The sequence below is a fragment of the Amblyraja radiata genome, chromosome 30 (assembly GCF_010909765.2).
Source record: "Amblyraja radiata isolate CabotCenter1 chromosome 30, sAmbRad1.1.pri, whole genome shotgun sequence".
Classification (NCBI taxonomy): domain Eukaryota; kingdom Metazoa; phylum Chordata; class Chondrichthyes; order Rajiformes; family Rajidae; genus Amblyraja; species Amblyraja radiata.
In genome coordinates this window covers 26,001,817-26,014,903 of record NC_045985.1, presented here as the reverse complement: position 1 = coordinate 26,014,903, position 13,087 = coordinate 26,001,817, and the positions used below count along the sequence as shown (strand labels likewise).

The following is a 13,087-nucleotide window of genomic DNA, read 5'->3' as shown; positions in this document are numbered from 1 at the left end:
TTGTAATCATGTATTGTCTTTCCGTTGACCGGTTAGCACGCAACAAAAGCTTTTCACTGTACCTCGGTACACGTGACAATAAACCAAAATAAACTAAACTAAACTTTGTGGAGATGTAGAGTAGACTCGAGGGACCGAGTGGCCTATTCTTGATCCTGTCCACACTTGTGCAAGAAAGAAAGGCATTCACAGTCATTTACAGTGTACAGTGTATCAGGGAATAACGTTTAGTGCAAGGTAAAGCCAGCAAAGTCCAATCAAGGATAGTCCGAGGGTCACCAATGAGGTAGATAGTAGTTCAGGACTGCTCTCTGGTTGTGGTAGGATGGTTCAGTTGCCCAATAACAGCTGGGAAGAAACTGTCTCTCAATCTGCAGGTGTGCGTTTTCACACTTCTGTACCTCTTGCCCGATGGGAGGGGAGAAGAGGGAGTGGCCGGGGTGAGATTGGTCCTAGATTATGCTGCTGGCCTTGCTGAGGCAGCGTGATTATTCAGTGTTCATACCGCTGGGTTGTAAGCTACACAAGTGAAAGCTCTGGAGGAAAAGTGTAGGTGGCGTTCCAGGTCGAGACCCTTCTTCTAACTTCAAGTAATCCTTGCATCCCCTCTCACTCCGACCCTCCCCCACTCACGTCACTGTACTAGTTTCACTGTCGTCTTGTTGAGTCTCATTGTCAGTAACTTGTTTTCACCTAGCCCACAGCTAACAATCGCCAGTTTCCTTGATCATCGTTACTTTTTTGCATATCTTTCATTAATTTGTACTATATCTCGCTACATCATCGTCTATATCTCTCCTTTCCCTCTCCCCCATCTCTCTAGTTGCGGTAGGATGGTTCAGTTGCCTGATTAAAGCTGGGAAGAGACTGTCCCTGAATCTAGAGGTGACTGTTCTCAATGCTCCTGCTTTATTAGTTGTAAGTCCATCTTACCTCTTGCTCGGATATAAAGGTAGGCGTCAGTATCGGGCACCATGTTGGTCGGTTCTTTTTCATCAATTTGATAGGAGCTCATTGCTGTTAAATAAAACACAGAGATGCAAATACAAATCTTAAAACAAAGCCCTCCCATCTTATGGTAGGAAAGAACTGTAGATGCTGGTTTAAATCGAAGGTAGACACAAAATGCTGGAGTAACTCAGTGGGACAGGCAGCATCTCTTTTTCACACAGAGAGTTGTGAGTCTGTGGAATTCTCTGCCTCGGAGGGCGGTGGAGGCCGGTTCTCTGGATACTTTCAAGGGAGAGCGAGATAGAGCTCTTAAAGATAGCGGAGTCAGGGGATATTGGGAGAAGGCAGGAACGGGGTACTGATTGGGGATGATCAGCCATGATCACATTGAATGGCTGGCTCAAAAGGCCGAATGGTCTACTCCTGCACCTATTGTGTATTGTCTCTGAAGAGAAGGAATGGGCGACCTTTCTTCAGACTGATGACGGGTAGGGGGCGGGACAAAGATAGAATGTAGGCGGAGACACAGTCCAGTGGGAGAACTGGGAAGGGGGAGGGGACGCAGAGAGAAAGCAAGGGCTACTTGAAGTTAGAGAAGTCAATGTTCATACCGCTGGGGTGTAAACTACCCAAGCGAAATATGAGGTGCTGTTCCTCCAATTTGCGCTGGGTATCACTCTGACAGTGGAGGAGGCCCAGGACAGAAAGGTCAGTGTGGGAATGGGAGGGGGAGTTAAAGTGTTTGGCAACCGGGAGATCAGGTAGGTTTAGGTGGACTGAGCGGAGGTGTTCAGCGAAACGATCGCCGAGCCTGAGCTTGGTCTCGCCGATGTAGAGAAGTTGACACCTGGAACAGCGGATACAGTAGATGAGGTTGGAGGAGGTGCAAGTGAACCTCTGCCTCACCTGGAAAGACTGTCAGGGCCCTTGGATGGAGTCGAGGGGGGAGGTAAAGGGACAGGTGTTGCATCTCCTGTGGTTGCAGGGGAAAGTACCCGGGGAGGGGGTAGTTTGGGTGGGAAGGGACGAGTTGACCAGGGAGTTGCGGAAGGAACGGTCTCTGCAGAAAGCAGAAAGGGGTGGAGATGTGGCCAGTAGTGGGATCCTGTTGGAGGTGGCGAAAGTGTTGGGAGTATTATATGCTGCATGGGACGGCTGATGGGGTGGAAGGTGAGGACAAGGGGGACCTTGTCCTTGTTGCGAATGGGGGGAGGGGAGCAAGAGTGAAGCTGCGGGATATCGAGGAGACCCACGTGAGAGCCTCATCTATGATGGGAGAGGGGAACCCCCGTTCCCTAAAGAATGAGGACAACTCCGATGATCTAGTATGGAACACCTCAGCCAGGTCGCAGATGCGGCATAGACGGAGGAATTGGGAGTACGGGAAAGAGTCTTTACAGGAAGCAGGGTGGGAAGAAGTGGTCTGGATATCTATGGGAGTCAGTAGGTTTGTTGTAGATGTCAGTCGATAGTCTGTCTCTTGTGATGGAGACAGTGAGATCCAGAAACGAGTGGGAGATGTCAGAGATGGTGGCCTTCCAATTTAGTTTAGTTGAGAAATACAGCACAGAAACAGGCCCTTCAGCCCACCGAGTCCATGCCGACCTGAGATCCACGCACATTAACACTATTCTACACCCACTAGGGACAATTTTTACATTTCTACCAAACCAATTAACCTACAAACCTACACGTCTTTGGAGTGTGGGAGGGAACTGAATATCTCAGAGAAAACCCACGCCGGTCACGGGGAGAACGTGCAAACTCCTTACAAGCAGCACCCGTAGTCGGGATCGAATCTGGGTCTCTGGCGCTGTAAGCGCTGCAAGGCAGCGGCCACTGTGCTTAACACAATCGTGACCATGCTCGTGTACAAAAGCATGAGACAAATCTGGTAGACGCACTGAGTCTCTTGCCCAGAGTAGGGGAATTGAGGGCCAGAGGACATAGGTTCACGGTGAAGGGGAAAAGATTTAATAGGAATCTGAGGAGTAACTTTTTCACACAAAGTGTGGTGGGTGTATGGAACAAGCTGCCAGAGAGGCAGTTGAGGCTGGGACTATCCCAACGTTTAAGAAACAGGTGCACGGATAGGACAGGTTTGGAGGGATATGGGCCAAATGCAAGCAAGTGGGACTCGTGTAGCTGGGACATGTTGGCCGGTGTGGACAAATTGGGCTGAAGGGCCTGTTTCCACACTGTATCTCTAAAATGTAATGCCTAAAGGTCTCAAAATGGCAAACCCCTTTACAAGGCTGTTTTTGCTTTCTCTTGGCACCGCCTCAAAGACTCCACATCCTTGATATAATATATTCACCAGGCTGGCACGGTGGCGCAGTAGTAGAGTTGCTGCCTCACAACGCCAGAGACCCGGGTTCAATCCTGACTACGGGTGCTGTCTGTACGGAGTTTATACCTTCTCTCCGTGACCTGCGTTGGTTTTCTCCGAGATCTTCGTTTTTCCACGCACACTCCAAAGACGTGGAGGTTTGTAGATTAATTGGCTTGAGTTTAAATGTAAAATTGTCCTTAGTGTGTGTAGGATAGTGTTAGTGTGCAGGGATCGCTGGTCGGTGCAAACTCGGTGGGCCGAAGGGCCTGTTTCTGCGCTGTATCTCTAAACTGAACTAACAAAACGATATTATACTTCAACTAGGACAATACATTTTTATCATTCCATGGGGGAACATCGGCTTGTAGATAACATTTAATCTCACATTTGGAATTGACCAGGATGCTCGTTTCCTCAGTCTTCATCACACCTTCTCCCTGAGTGGACAAGAGATGAGATAGTTTACAATTTCACCTTCACAAGTTATGTCGAATAAGGCCATTCGGCCCATCAAGTCTACTCTGCCATTCAATCATGGCTGATCTATGTCTCCCTCTCAACCCCATTCTCCTGCCTTCTCCCCGTAACCCTCGACACCCGTTCTAATCAAGAATCTATCTCTGCCTTAAAAAAATCCACTACCTAGGCTTCCACAGCCTTCTGTGGCAAAGAATTCCACAGATTCACCACCCTCTGACGAAAGAAATTTCTCCTCATCTCCTTCCAAAAAGAACGTCCTTTAATTCTGAGGCTGTGACTTCTAGTCCTAAACTCTCCCACTAGGAAGGAAAGTTCGAGAAGGGATAAAAGAGTAAGGTCAGGGCAAATTGCGAGCGGTGCGAGAGGGGAGGTGAATTCAGAGGTCAAAGTGCTGAATATGAATGCGCGAAGTATAAGAAATAAAGTGGACGAGCTTGAGGCTCAGTTAGAAACTGGCAAGTATGATGTTGTGGGAATTACAGAGACATGGCTGCAAGAGGGCCAGGGCTGGGAACTGAATATTCAAGGGTATACCTCCTATTGAAAAGACAGACAGGTGGGCAGAGGGGGTGGGGCAGCTGTGTTGGTGAGGAAAGAAATTCAGTCCCTTGAAAGGAGTGACATTGAAACAGGAGATGTGGAGTCAGTATGGATAGAACTAAGGAATTGTAAGGGTAAAAATACCCTAATGGAACATATCTACATCCCCCAAACAGTAGCCTGGATATAGGGTGCAAGTTGAATCAGGAGTTAAAATTGGCATGTAGTAAAGGTAATGCTGTGGCTGTTATGGAAGATTTCAACATGCAGGTAGACTGGGAAAATCAGGTTGGTACTGGACCCCAAGGAACGGACTTTGTGGAGTGCCTTCGTGATGGATTCTTAGAACAGCTTGTATTGGAGCCGACCAGGGAGGCAATTCTGGATTTAGTGTTATGTAATGAACCGGATTTGATAAAGGATCTTGAGGTTAATGAGCCATTAGGAGGTAGTGACCATAATATGGTCAGGTTTAATCTACAATTGGAGAGGGAGAAGGGTAGATCGGAGATGTCAGTGTTACAGTTGAATAATGGGGACTATGGAGCAATGAGGGAGGAGCTGGCCAAAGTTGACTGGAAGGATACACTAGCAAGGATGACAGTGGAACAACAATGGTAGGTATTTCTAGGAATAATACAGAAGGTGTAGGATCAGTTCATTCCAAAGAGGAAGAAAAATTCCAAGGGGAGTAAGGGGCGACCGTGGCTGACATCAGGGACAGTATAAAAATAAAAGAGAAGAAGTACAACGTAGCAAAGATGAGCGGGAAGCAAGAGGATTGGGTAATCTTTAAAGAGCAACAGAAGATAACTAAAAAGACGGGGTGAAAAGATGAGGTATGAAGGTAAGCTAGCCAAGGATATAAAGGAGGACAGTAAAAGCTTCGTTAGGTATGTGAAGAGGAAAAAAATAGTTAAGACCAAAGTTGGAACATTGAAGACTGATAAGGGTGAATTTATTATGTGGAATAAGGAAATGGCAGATGAGTTGAACAGATACTTTGGATCCGTCTTCACTCAGGACAAAAACAATCTTCCTGATATAGTAGTGACCAGAGGTTCTGGGGTGACGGAGGAACTGAAGGAAATCCACATTAGGCAGGAAATGTGTTGGGTGGACTGATGGGACTGAAGGCTGATAAATCCCCAGGGCCTGATGGTCTGCATTCCAGTGTGCTTAAGGAAGTGGCCTAAGATACATTGGTAATAATTTTCCAATGTTCTATAGATTTAGGGTCAGTTCCTGTAGAGGGTAGCTAATGTTATCCCACTTTTTAAGAAAGGCGGGAGAGAAAAAACAGGGAATTATAGACGAGTTAGCCTGACATCGGTGGTGGGGAAGTTGCTGGAGTCAATTATAAAAGATGAAATAGCGGCACATTTGGATAGCAGTAACAGGATAGGTCCGAGTCAGCATGGCTTTACGAAGGGGAAATCATGCTTGACTAATCATCTGGAATTTTTTGAGGATGTAACTAGGAAAATGGACAAGGAAGAACCAGTGGATGTAGTGTACCTGGATTTTCAGAAAGCATTTGATAAGGTTCCACATAGGAGATTAGTGGGAAATATTAGAGCACATGGTATTGGGGATAGTGCTGACATGGATAGAGAAGTGGTTGGCAGACAATAAACAAAGAGTAGGGATTAACGGGTCACTTTAAGAATAGTAAGCAGTAACTAGTGGGGTACCGCAAGGCTCGGTGCTGGGACCACAGCTATTTACAATATATATCAATGATTTGGATGAAGGGATTCAAAATAACATTAGCACTTTGCAGATGACACGAAGCTGGATGGCAGTGTGAACTGTGAGGAGGATGCTATGAGAATGCAGGGTGGACAGGTTGGGGGAGTGGGCAGATGCATGGCAGATGAAATTAATGTGGATAAATGTGAGGTTATCCACTTTGGTAGCAAAAACAGTAAGGCATATCCCTTTTTGCGTGGTTTTTCATAATAGAGCATTTGTTTCTTTTTCTTTCTTTCTTTTTTAGGGTCTATTTCTTAACTTTTTCCACGAACTCTTTCTCTAATGGGCTTTTCTTTTTCATCATTCTTTCACACTAACACAACTTTTTCTCACTTTCTTTACTTTCTTTATTTCTATCTTTCTTAAAACTCAAAAAATGAAGGGGTACAATAAATGTAATAAGATATATGTGGCTTGTACTACTGTAATTTATTGTACTTCTAATAAATAAAAATATTTAAAAAAAAACAAAAAACAGGAAGACAGATTACGATCTAAATGGTGTCAAGTTGGGAAAAGGGGAAGTACAACGGGATCTGGGGGTCCTTGTTCATCAGTCTATGAAAGTAAGCATGCAGGTACAGCAGGCAGTGAAAAAAGCGAATGGCATGTTGGCCTTTAAAACAAGAGGAGTTGAGTATAGAAGCAAAGGGGTCCTTCTGCAGTTGTACAGAGCCCTAGTGAGACCACACCTGGAGTATTGTGTGCAGTTTTGGTCTCATAATTTGAGGAAGGACATTCTTGCTATTGAGGGAGTGCAGCGTAGGTTTACAAGGTTAACTCCCGGGATGGCATGACTGTCATATGCTGAGAGAATGGAGCGGCTGGGCTTGCACACTCTGGAGTTTAGAAGGATGAGAGGGTATCTTATTGGACACGCTAGAGGCAGGAAACATGTTCCCGATGTTGGGGGAGTTCAGAACCAGGGGCCTCAGTTTAAAAATAAGGGGTAACCCATTTAGAACAGAGACGAGGAAACAATTTTTCTCACAGAGAGTTGTGAGTCTGTGGAATTCTCTGCCTCAGCCGACCATGGTGGCACAGACCAGCGATCACCTCGTACACCAATATTATGCTACACACACTAGAGACAATTTTACAAGTAATCAAAACCAATTAATCTACAAACCTGAATGTCTTTGGAGTGCGGGAGGAACCCGGAGTTCGTGGAGAAAACCACACAGGTGACGGGGAGAACGTACAAACTCCGTACCGTCAGCACCCGTAGTCGGGATGGAACCTGGGTCTCTGGTGCTGTGAGGCAGCTGCGCCACACTACACAATAGGCCCTAGTCCCATTCTGCACTACGGGGCAATTTACAGAGGGCCAATTAACCTACAAACCCGCACGTCTTTGGGACAAGGGCTCTACCCGCTGCGCCACCGTGCTGATCATGTGTACATTTGGGCTGTACTCGCTGGAGTTTAGGATGAGGGGACACCTTATTGAAACGTAGTGAATAGTGAAAGGCCTGGATAGAGTGGATGTGGAGAGGATATTTCCACTGGTGGGAGAGTCTAGGACCAGAGAGCACAATCTCAGAATAAAAGGACATACTATTAGAAAGGAGATGAGGAGGAATCTCTTCAGTCAGAGGGTGGTGAATCTGTGGAATTCTTTACCACAGAAGGCTGTGGAGGCCAAGTCAGTGAATATTTTTAAGGTAGAGGGAGATAGGTTCTTGATTAGTACGGGTGTCAGGGGTTATGGGGTGAAGGCAGGAGAATGGGGTTAGGAGGGAGAGATAGATCAGTCATGATTGAATGGCAGAGTAGACTTGATGGGCCGAATTGCCTAATTCTGCTCCTAGACATAATAAGGGGCAATGGATAATGGCTCCAGAGCCAGCACATCCTTCCTCAGATATGTTGTCCAAATTTGCTCACACTTTTCCAAATGCGGCCTGACCAGCGCCTTGCAGAGCCTCAGCATTACACCACAGATTGTGTATACAAGCCCTCTCGAAATAAATGCTGGCATTGAACTTGCTTACTTTCACTCCTAGACCTAGGGGGGCCATGGTGGCGCAGCAGTAGAGTTGCTGACTTACAGCGCTTGCAGCGCCGGAGACCCGTGTTCGATCCCGACTACGGGTGCTGCCTGTATGGAGTTTCTACGTTCTCCCCGTTCCACCCACACTCCAAAGACGTACAGGTTTGTAGGTTAATCGGCTCAGTGTAATTGTAAACTGTCCCTAGTGAGTGTCAAAGAGGATTCTCTCGAACCTCTACAGGTGCACAGTGGAGAACATACTGACTGGTTGCATCGTGGCCTGGTTTGGCAACTTGAGCGTCCAGGAACGGAAAAGACTGCAGAAAGTTGTGTCCACTGCGCAGTCCATCATCGACTCTGACCTCCCCACCATCAAAGGGATCTATCATAGTCGCTGCCTCAAAAAGGCAGCCAGCATCATCAAAGACCCACACCATCCTGGCCACACACTTATCTCACCATTGCCATCGGGAAGAAGGTACAGGAGCCTGAAATCTGTAAGATCCAGGTTCAGGAACAGCTACTTCCCTACAGCCATCAGGCTACTAAACACGACAGCAAATAAGCTCTGAACTACAACAGTATTGTTATTATTGCACTAGATCTGTTTATTTATTGGGTATGTGTGCATGTGTATATACACAGAACTTTGCTTCTCCCGTTATGTATTATGTTTACATATTCTGTTGTTCTGCAGCAAGCAAGAATTTCATTGTCCTATCTGGGACATATGACAATAAAACACTCTTGACTAGTGTGTGTAGGATAATGTTGGTGTGCGGGGGTCGCTGGTCGGCGCGCACGGTGGGCCGAAGGGCCTGTTCCTGCGCTGTATCTCTAAACTCAAACCTTATAAGCCTTATGTCAGACTCTCTCTACTCACCACCACTTTGAGTTGTTTCCTGACTGCATCAACAACGTTGTTTTCAAAGTCGTTGTTTTCAAAGGCGTTAGCGAACACTGTGATTGGAATGTTACCGATGGCTAAAGGAACGATGGAGAAGTAGATGGAATATGCCGAGTTGCTTGTGACAGTCACAGTTCTTGTATTCAGTTGCCCAGTGGCTGGGCTGCAGAGATAATCCACCTTATTCATATACACCTTAACCTGCAAGGCAAACGTGTACAGTTGATATCGTAACATTGAATTATCTCACTTCATGTAGCCCCGGCATTCCCTCTCTCTCCTTCCCTCCCCCACCCAAGTCGCACCAGCTTCTCGTTCTCACCCAACAAACAGCTAACAATGGCCTCTTTCCTTTATCATCGTCACTTTTTGCACATCTTTCATTCATTGAACGGAGCGGGTGACGTTTTGGGTCGAGACCCATCTTCAGACAGGATAGGGATATGGGAAACGAGAGATATAGACGGTGATGTGGTGACTAAAGAAATCCCACCTCATCTCCTTCCCAAAGGAATGTCCATTAATTCTGGACCTAGACTCTCGCACTAATGGAAACATCCTCTCCACATCCACTCTATCCAAGACTTTCACTATTCAGTATGTTTCAATGTGGTCCCCTCTCATTCTTCTAAACTCCAGCGAGTACAGGCCCAGTGTCATCAAACGCTCATCATAGGTTAACCCACTCATTCCTGGGATCATTCTAATAAACCTCCTCTGGACCCTCTCCAAAGCTAGCACATCCTTCCTCAGATATGGGGCACATAATTGCTCACAATATTCCAAATGCGGCCTGACCAGCGCCTTATAGAGCCTCAGCATTACATCCCTGTTAATGTACTCCAGCCCTCTCTATATGAATGCTAGCATGCGCTTGCTTTCTTTACTACCGATTCGACTTGCAGATTAATCTTTTGGGAATCCTGCACCAGCAATCCCAAGTCCCTTTGCACCTACGATTTCTGGATTCCCTCCCTCAGTCTGAAGAAGGGCCCCGACCCATTCCTTCTCTCCAGAGATGCGGCCTTTTCCCGCTGAGTTACTCCAGCATTTTATGTCTATCTGCTATTTAAACCGGCATCTGCAGTTCCTTCCAACACGTTATTTTTGTGTAACTAATTTCTCTTAAGAACATGAATATTGTGTTGCAGTAGAACTGCCTGTGATGCAAGGATTCACCCTTACCTTAAGATCAATAGGCGCATAATTGTATAACACAACCCTCACTTCTAATTGTTCATTTCTCTTAACGGAGTAGGGCAATCGTAAAGATACGAACATCGGTTTGAAAACTTTCAATGTCTTGGGTTCCGCAATACAAAAACCTTTAATGTAAGAAAAATAAACATGAAAATGCTAACTTCACATAACCCTGGCATCCCTTGTCTCTCTGTCCCTCTCCCACCCAGTCTCGTCGTACCACAACCAGAGAGCAGTCCTGAACTTCTATCTACCTCATTGGAGACCCTCGGACTATCCTTGATCGGACTTTGCTGACTTTACCTTGCGCTAAACGTTATTCCCCTTATCATGTATCTGTGGATGGTTCGATTGGAATCAAGTGTAGTCTAATTTTGTAAATTGTTTTTTCCCCGTCCAGTTTACGAAGTTGTCGCGCTAATAGTTTTTGTGGTTTATCACCAAATTCAAAATTTAATTGTTTTGTATGTTGATAAAGTTTTATAACTTGGTCTGAGTATATCTTGTTCAATTTATATTTCAGTACTGCAATTTTATTGTGTTTTATCATGGATGGTGCTGCTGCATTTTCTATGTCTAATTGCCTTATTTTCATTTCCAATGTCTGTTTTGGCCCTATTCTCTTTGTTAAGAAATGATTGAGAAGAGATTAATGCTCCTCGCACAAATGCTTTAAATGTTTCCCAAAGAAGGGAAAATTAGAACAGACAAGGGAGAAATACTAACACTGCCTAAAGATATTAATGATAGATTTTTACAATACTATCAAAAATTGTACTCATCTAAAATGACAGAACAATCAGCAGGAATGCAAACATTTCTACAGAAATGTAAGCTTGTGGGTTTAGATCAGAAAGAGAGAGAATCACTAGGTGCTGAAATTACGATAAAAGACATCGAAGAGTCAATTAAATCTTTAAAAAATGGAAAGGCTGCAGGTCCTGATGGTCTAAGTTCTGAATTTTATTTAAAAAAATTATATCTGGTTTCTCCACGTCTACAGACACTGTACAAATATGCTTACACTCAACAGAAACTCCCAGAAACTCTAAATGAATCTACAATCATACTCATACCAAAAACGGATAAGGATCTTGAAGACCCAGGTTCATATAGAGCAATAGCCCTTTTAAATACTGATCAGAAAATATTAACTAAAATTCTATCTCATAGATTGAGCTTAGTGATTAACAAATTAATACACCCCGACCAAACAGGTTTTATTCCAAAACGTTATTCATTTTATAATCTGAGAAGACTATTCCATATTATATACTCCAATAGAATTCCTAATGCAGATCTAGCAATTATTTCGTTAGATGCTGAAAAAGCATTTGACCAGGTTGAATGGCCATATTTATTTTCAGTGATGGAAAAATTTCAATTGGGAGAGAAGTACTGTACATGGGTTAAATTGTTATACTCTAATCCAACAGCTAGAATATTAACAAACCAAATGTTATCAACTAAATGTAACCACTATTATTTGCTCTTGCAATCGAACCCTTAGCAGAAAGCGTTAGAACCCATACAGGAATATACGGATATAACACTAGAGAAACAAGGAATAACATTTCCTTATATGCAGATGATGTACTAATATATATTACAAAGTTAGAAACTAGTATTCCAAATCTATTAAATTTAATAACTCAATTTGGTCAGTTCTCAGGATATAGAATTAATTGGAATAAAAGTGAAATCATGCCAATAACAAAACTCAATCTACATACATTACAACAATCCCCTTTTAAAATAGATAAAGATAAATTTAAATACTTAAGAATCTATGTAACTAAGACATATACCTCTTTATTTAAACTAAATTTTCCACCCTTACTGAATAAACTACACAAGAATATTCAATACTGGAAAACACTTCCCATTTCAATGCTTGGTAGAATTAATGCTATAAAAATGATCTTCTTACCGCAACTACTGTACCTATTTCAATTAATCCCGATATATATCCCAAAAACTTTTTTCAAAAAAGTCGACTCCATTGTTACAAGTTTTATCTGGGATTATAAGAATCATAGAATAAGTAAAAAACATTTATGTAAGTCAAAGATAAATGGAGGTTTGGCTTTGCCAAATTTCTTGTTTTATTTTTGGGCAGTCCATATTAAAAACATGAATTTCTGGCTGGAAGAAATGGATCAACAACCAGATTGGTTAAGGATGGAAAAGGAAGACTGTTTACCTTTTGAAATTGGACCGATCATATTTGCTACCACAAAACTGCACAAAAAAACCTATAAGGAAAACCCCATAATACATAGTGGAATACGAATTTGGAAACAATTTAAAAAAGTTTTAAAATTGAATAATATACCACTATGCCTTCCCATTGTAAATAATCCCTTATTCAAACCATCCTTTTTGGATAAGGGTTTCACACAATGGAAAAATTATGGAATTAAAAAGATTGGACATCTTTATGGGAAAGGCACTTTTCTTTCATTTCAGGAGTTACAACAGAATCATGGACTGCACTCAAATAATTTCTTCAGATATCTACAAATTAGAGATTATGTTAAATCTAACACACAAGTCTACAGGACTAGGGAACCAGAAATCCTTGATGAATGTTTGAACAAGCATCCTAACACTGAAAAATTAATAGCTTATATTTCTAACACCATCCTAAACAATGAGGTGCCACCGACGGAACCATATAGACACACATGGGAAAATGAATTAGGTCATCCTATAACGAAAGATTTGTGGGACGAAAGTTTACAACATATACATCAATGTTCGTTAAATGCCAGACATGCTTTAATACAATTTAAAGTCTTACATAGATTACACTACTAAAATAAAACTAAATAGAATCTTCCCACAAATCTCTCCTATTTGTGATAAATGTCTAAATCTAGATGCTAATTTAACACATACGTTTGCAAATTGTATAAAAATTAAACAT

The 13,087-nt window shown here is 43.2% G+C and overlaps 1 protein-coding gene across 1 annotated transcript in view; it reads right to left on the bottom strand.

The window, feature by feature from the left end:
- LOC116990202 (complement C4-like) overlaps positions 1-13,087 on the bottom strand; it is a 134,878-nt gene that overhangs the window by 64,726 nt on the left and 57,065 nt on the right. Inside the window, exons 20-23 of the mRNA XM_033047749.1 lie at positions 10,144-10,283; positions 8,935-9,159; positions 3,669-3,720; positions 934-1,017 (exon numbers count right to left, since the gene is read on the bottom strand). Coding sequence (XP_032903640.1) covers positions 934-1,017; positions 3,669-3,720; positions 8,935-9,159; positions 10,144-10,283 — 501 coding nt within the window. The remainder of the gene's footprint in view (positions 1-933; positions 1,018-3,668; positions 3,721-8,934; positions 9,160-10,143; positions 10,284-13,087) is intronic.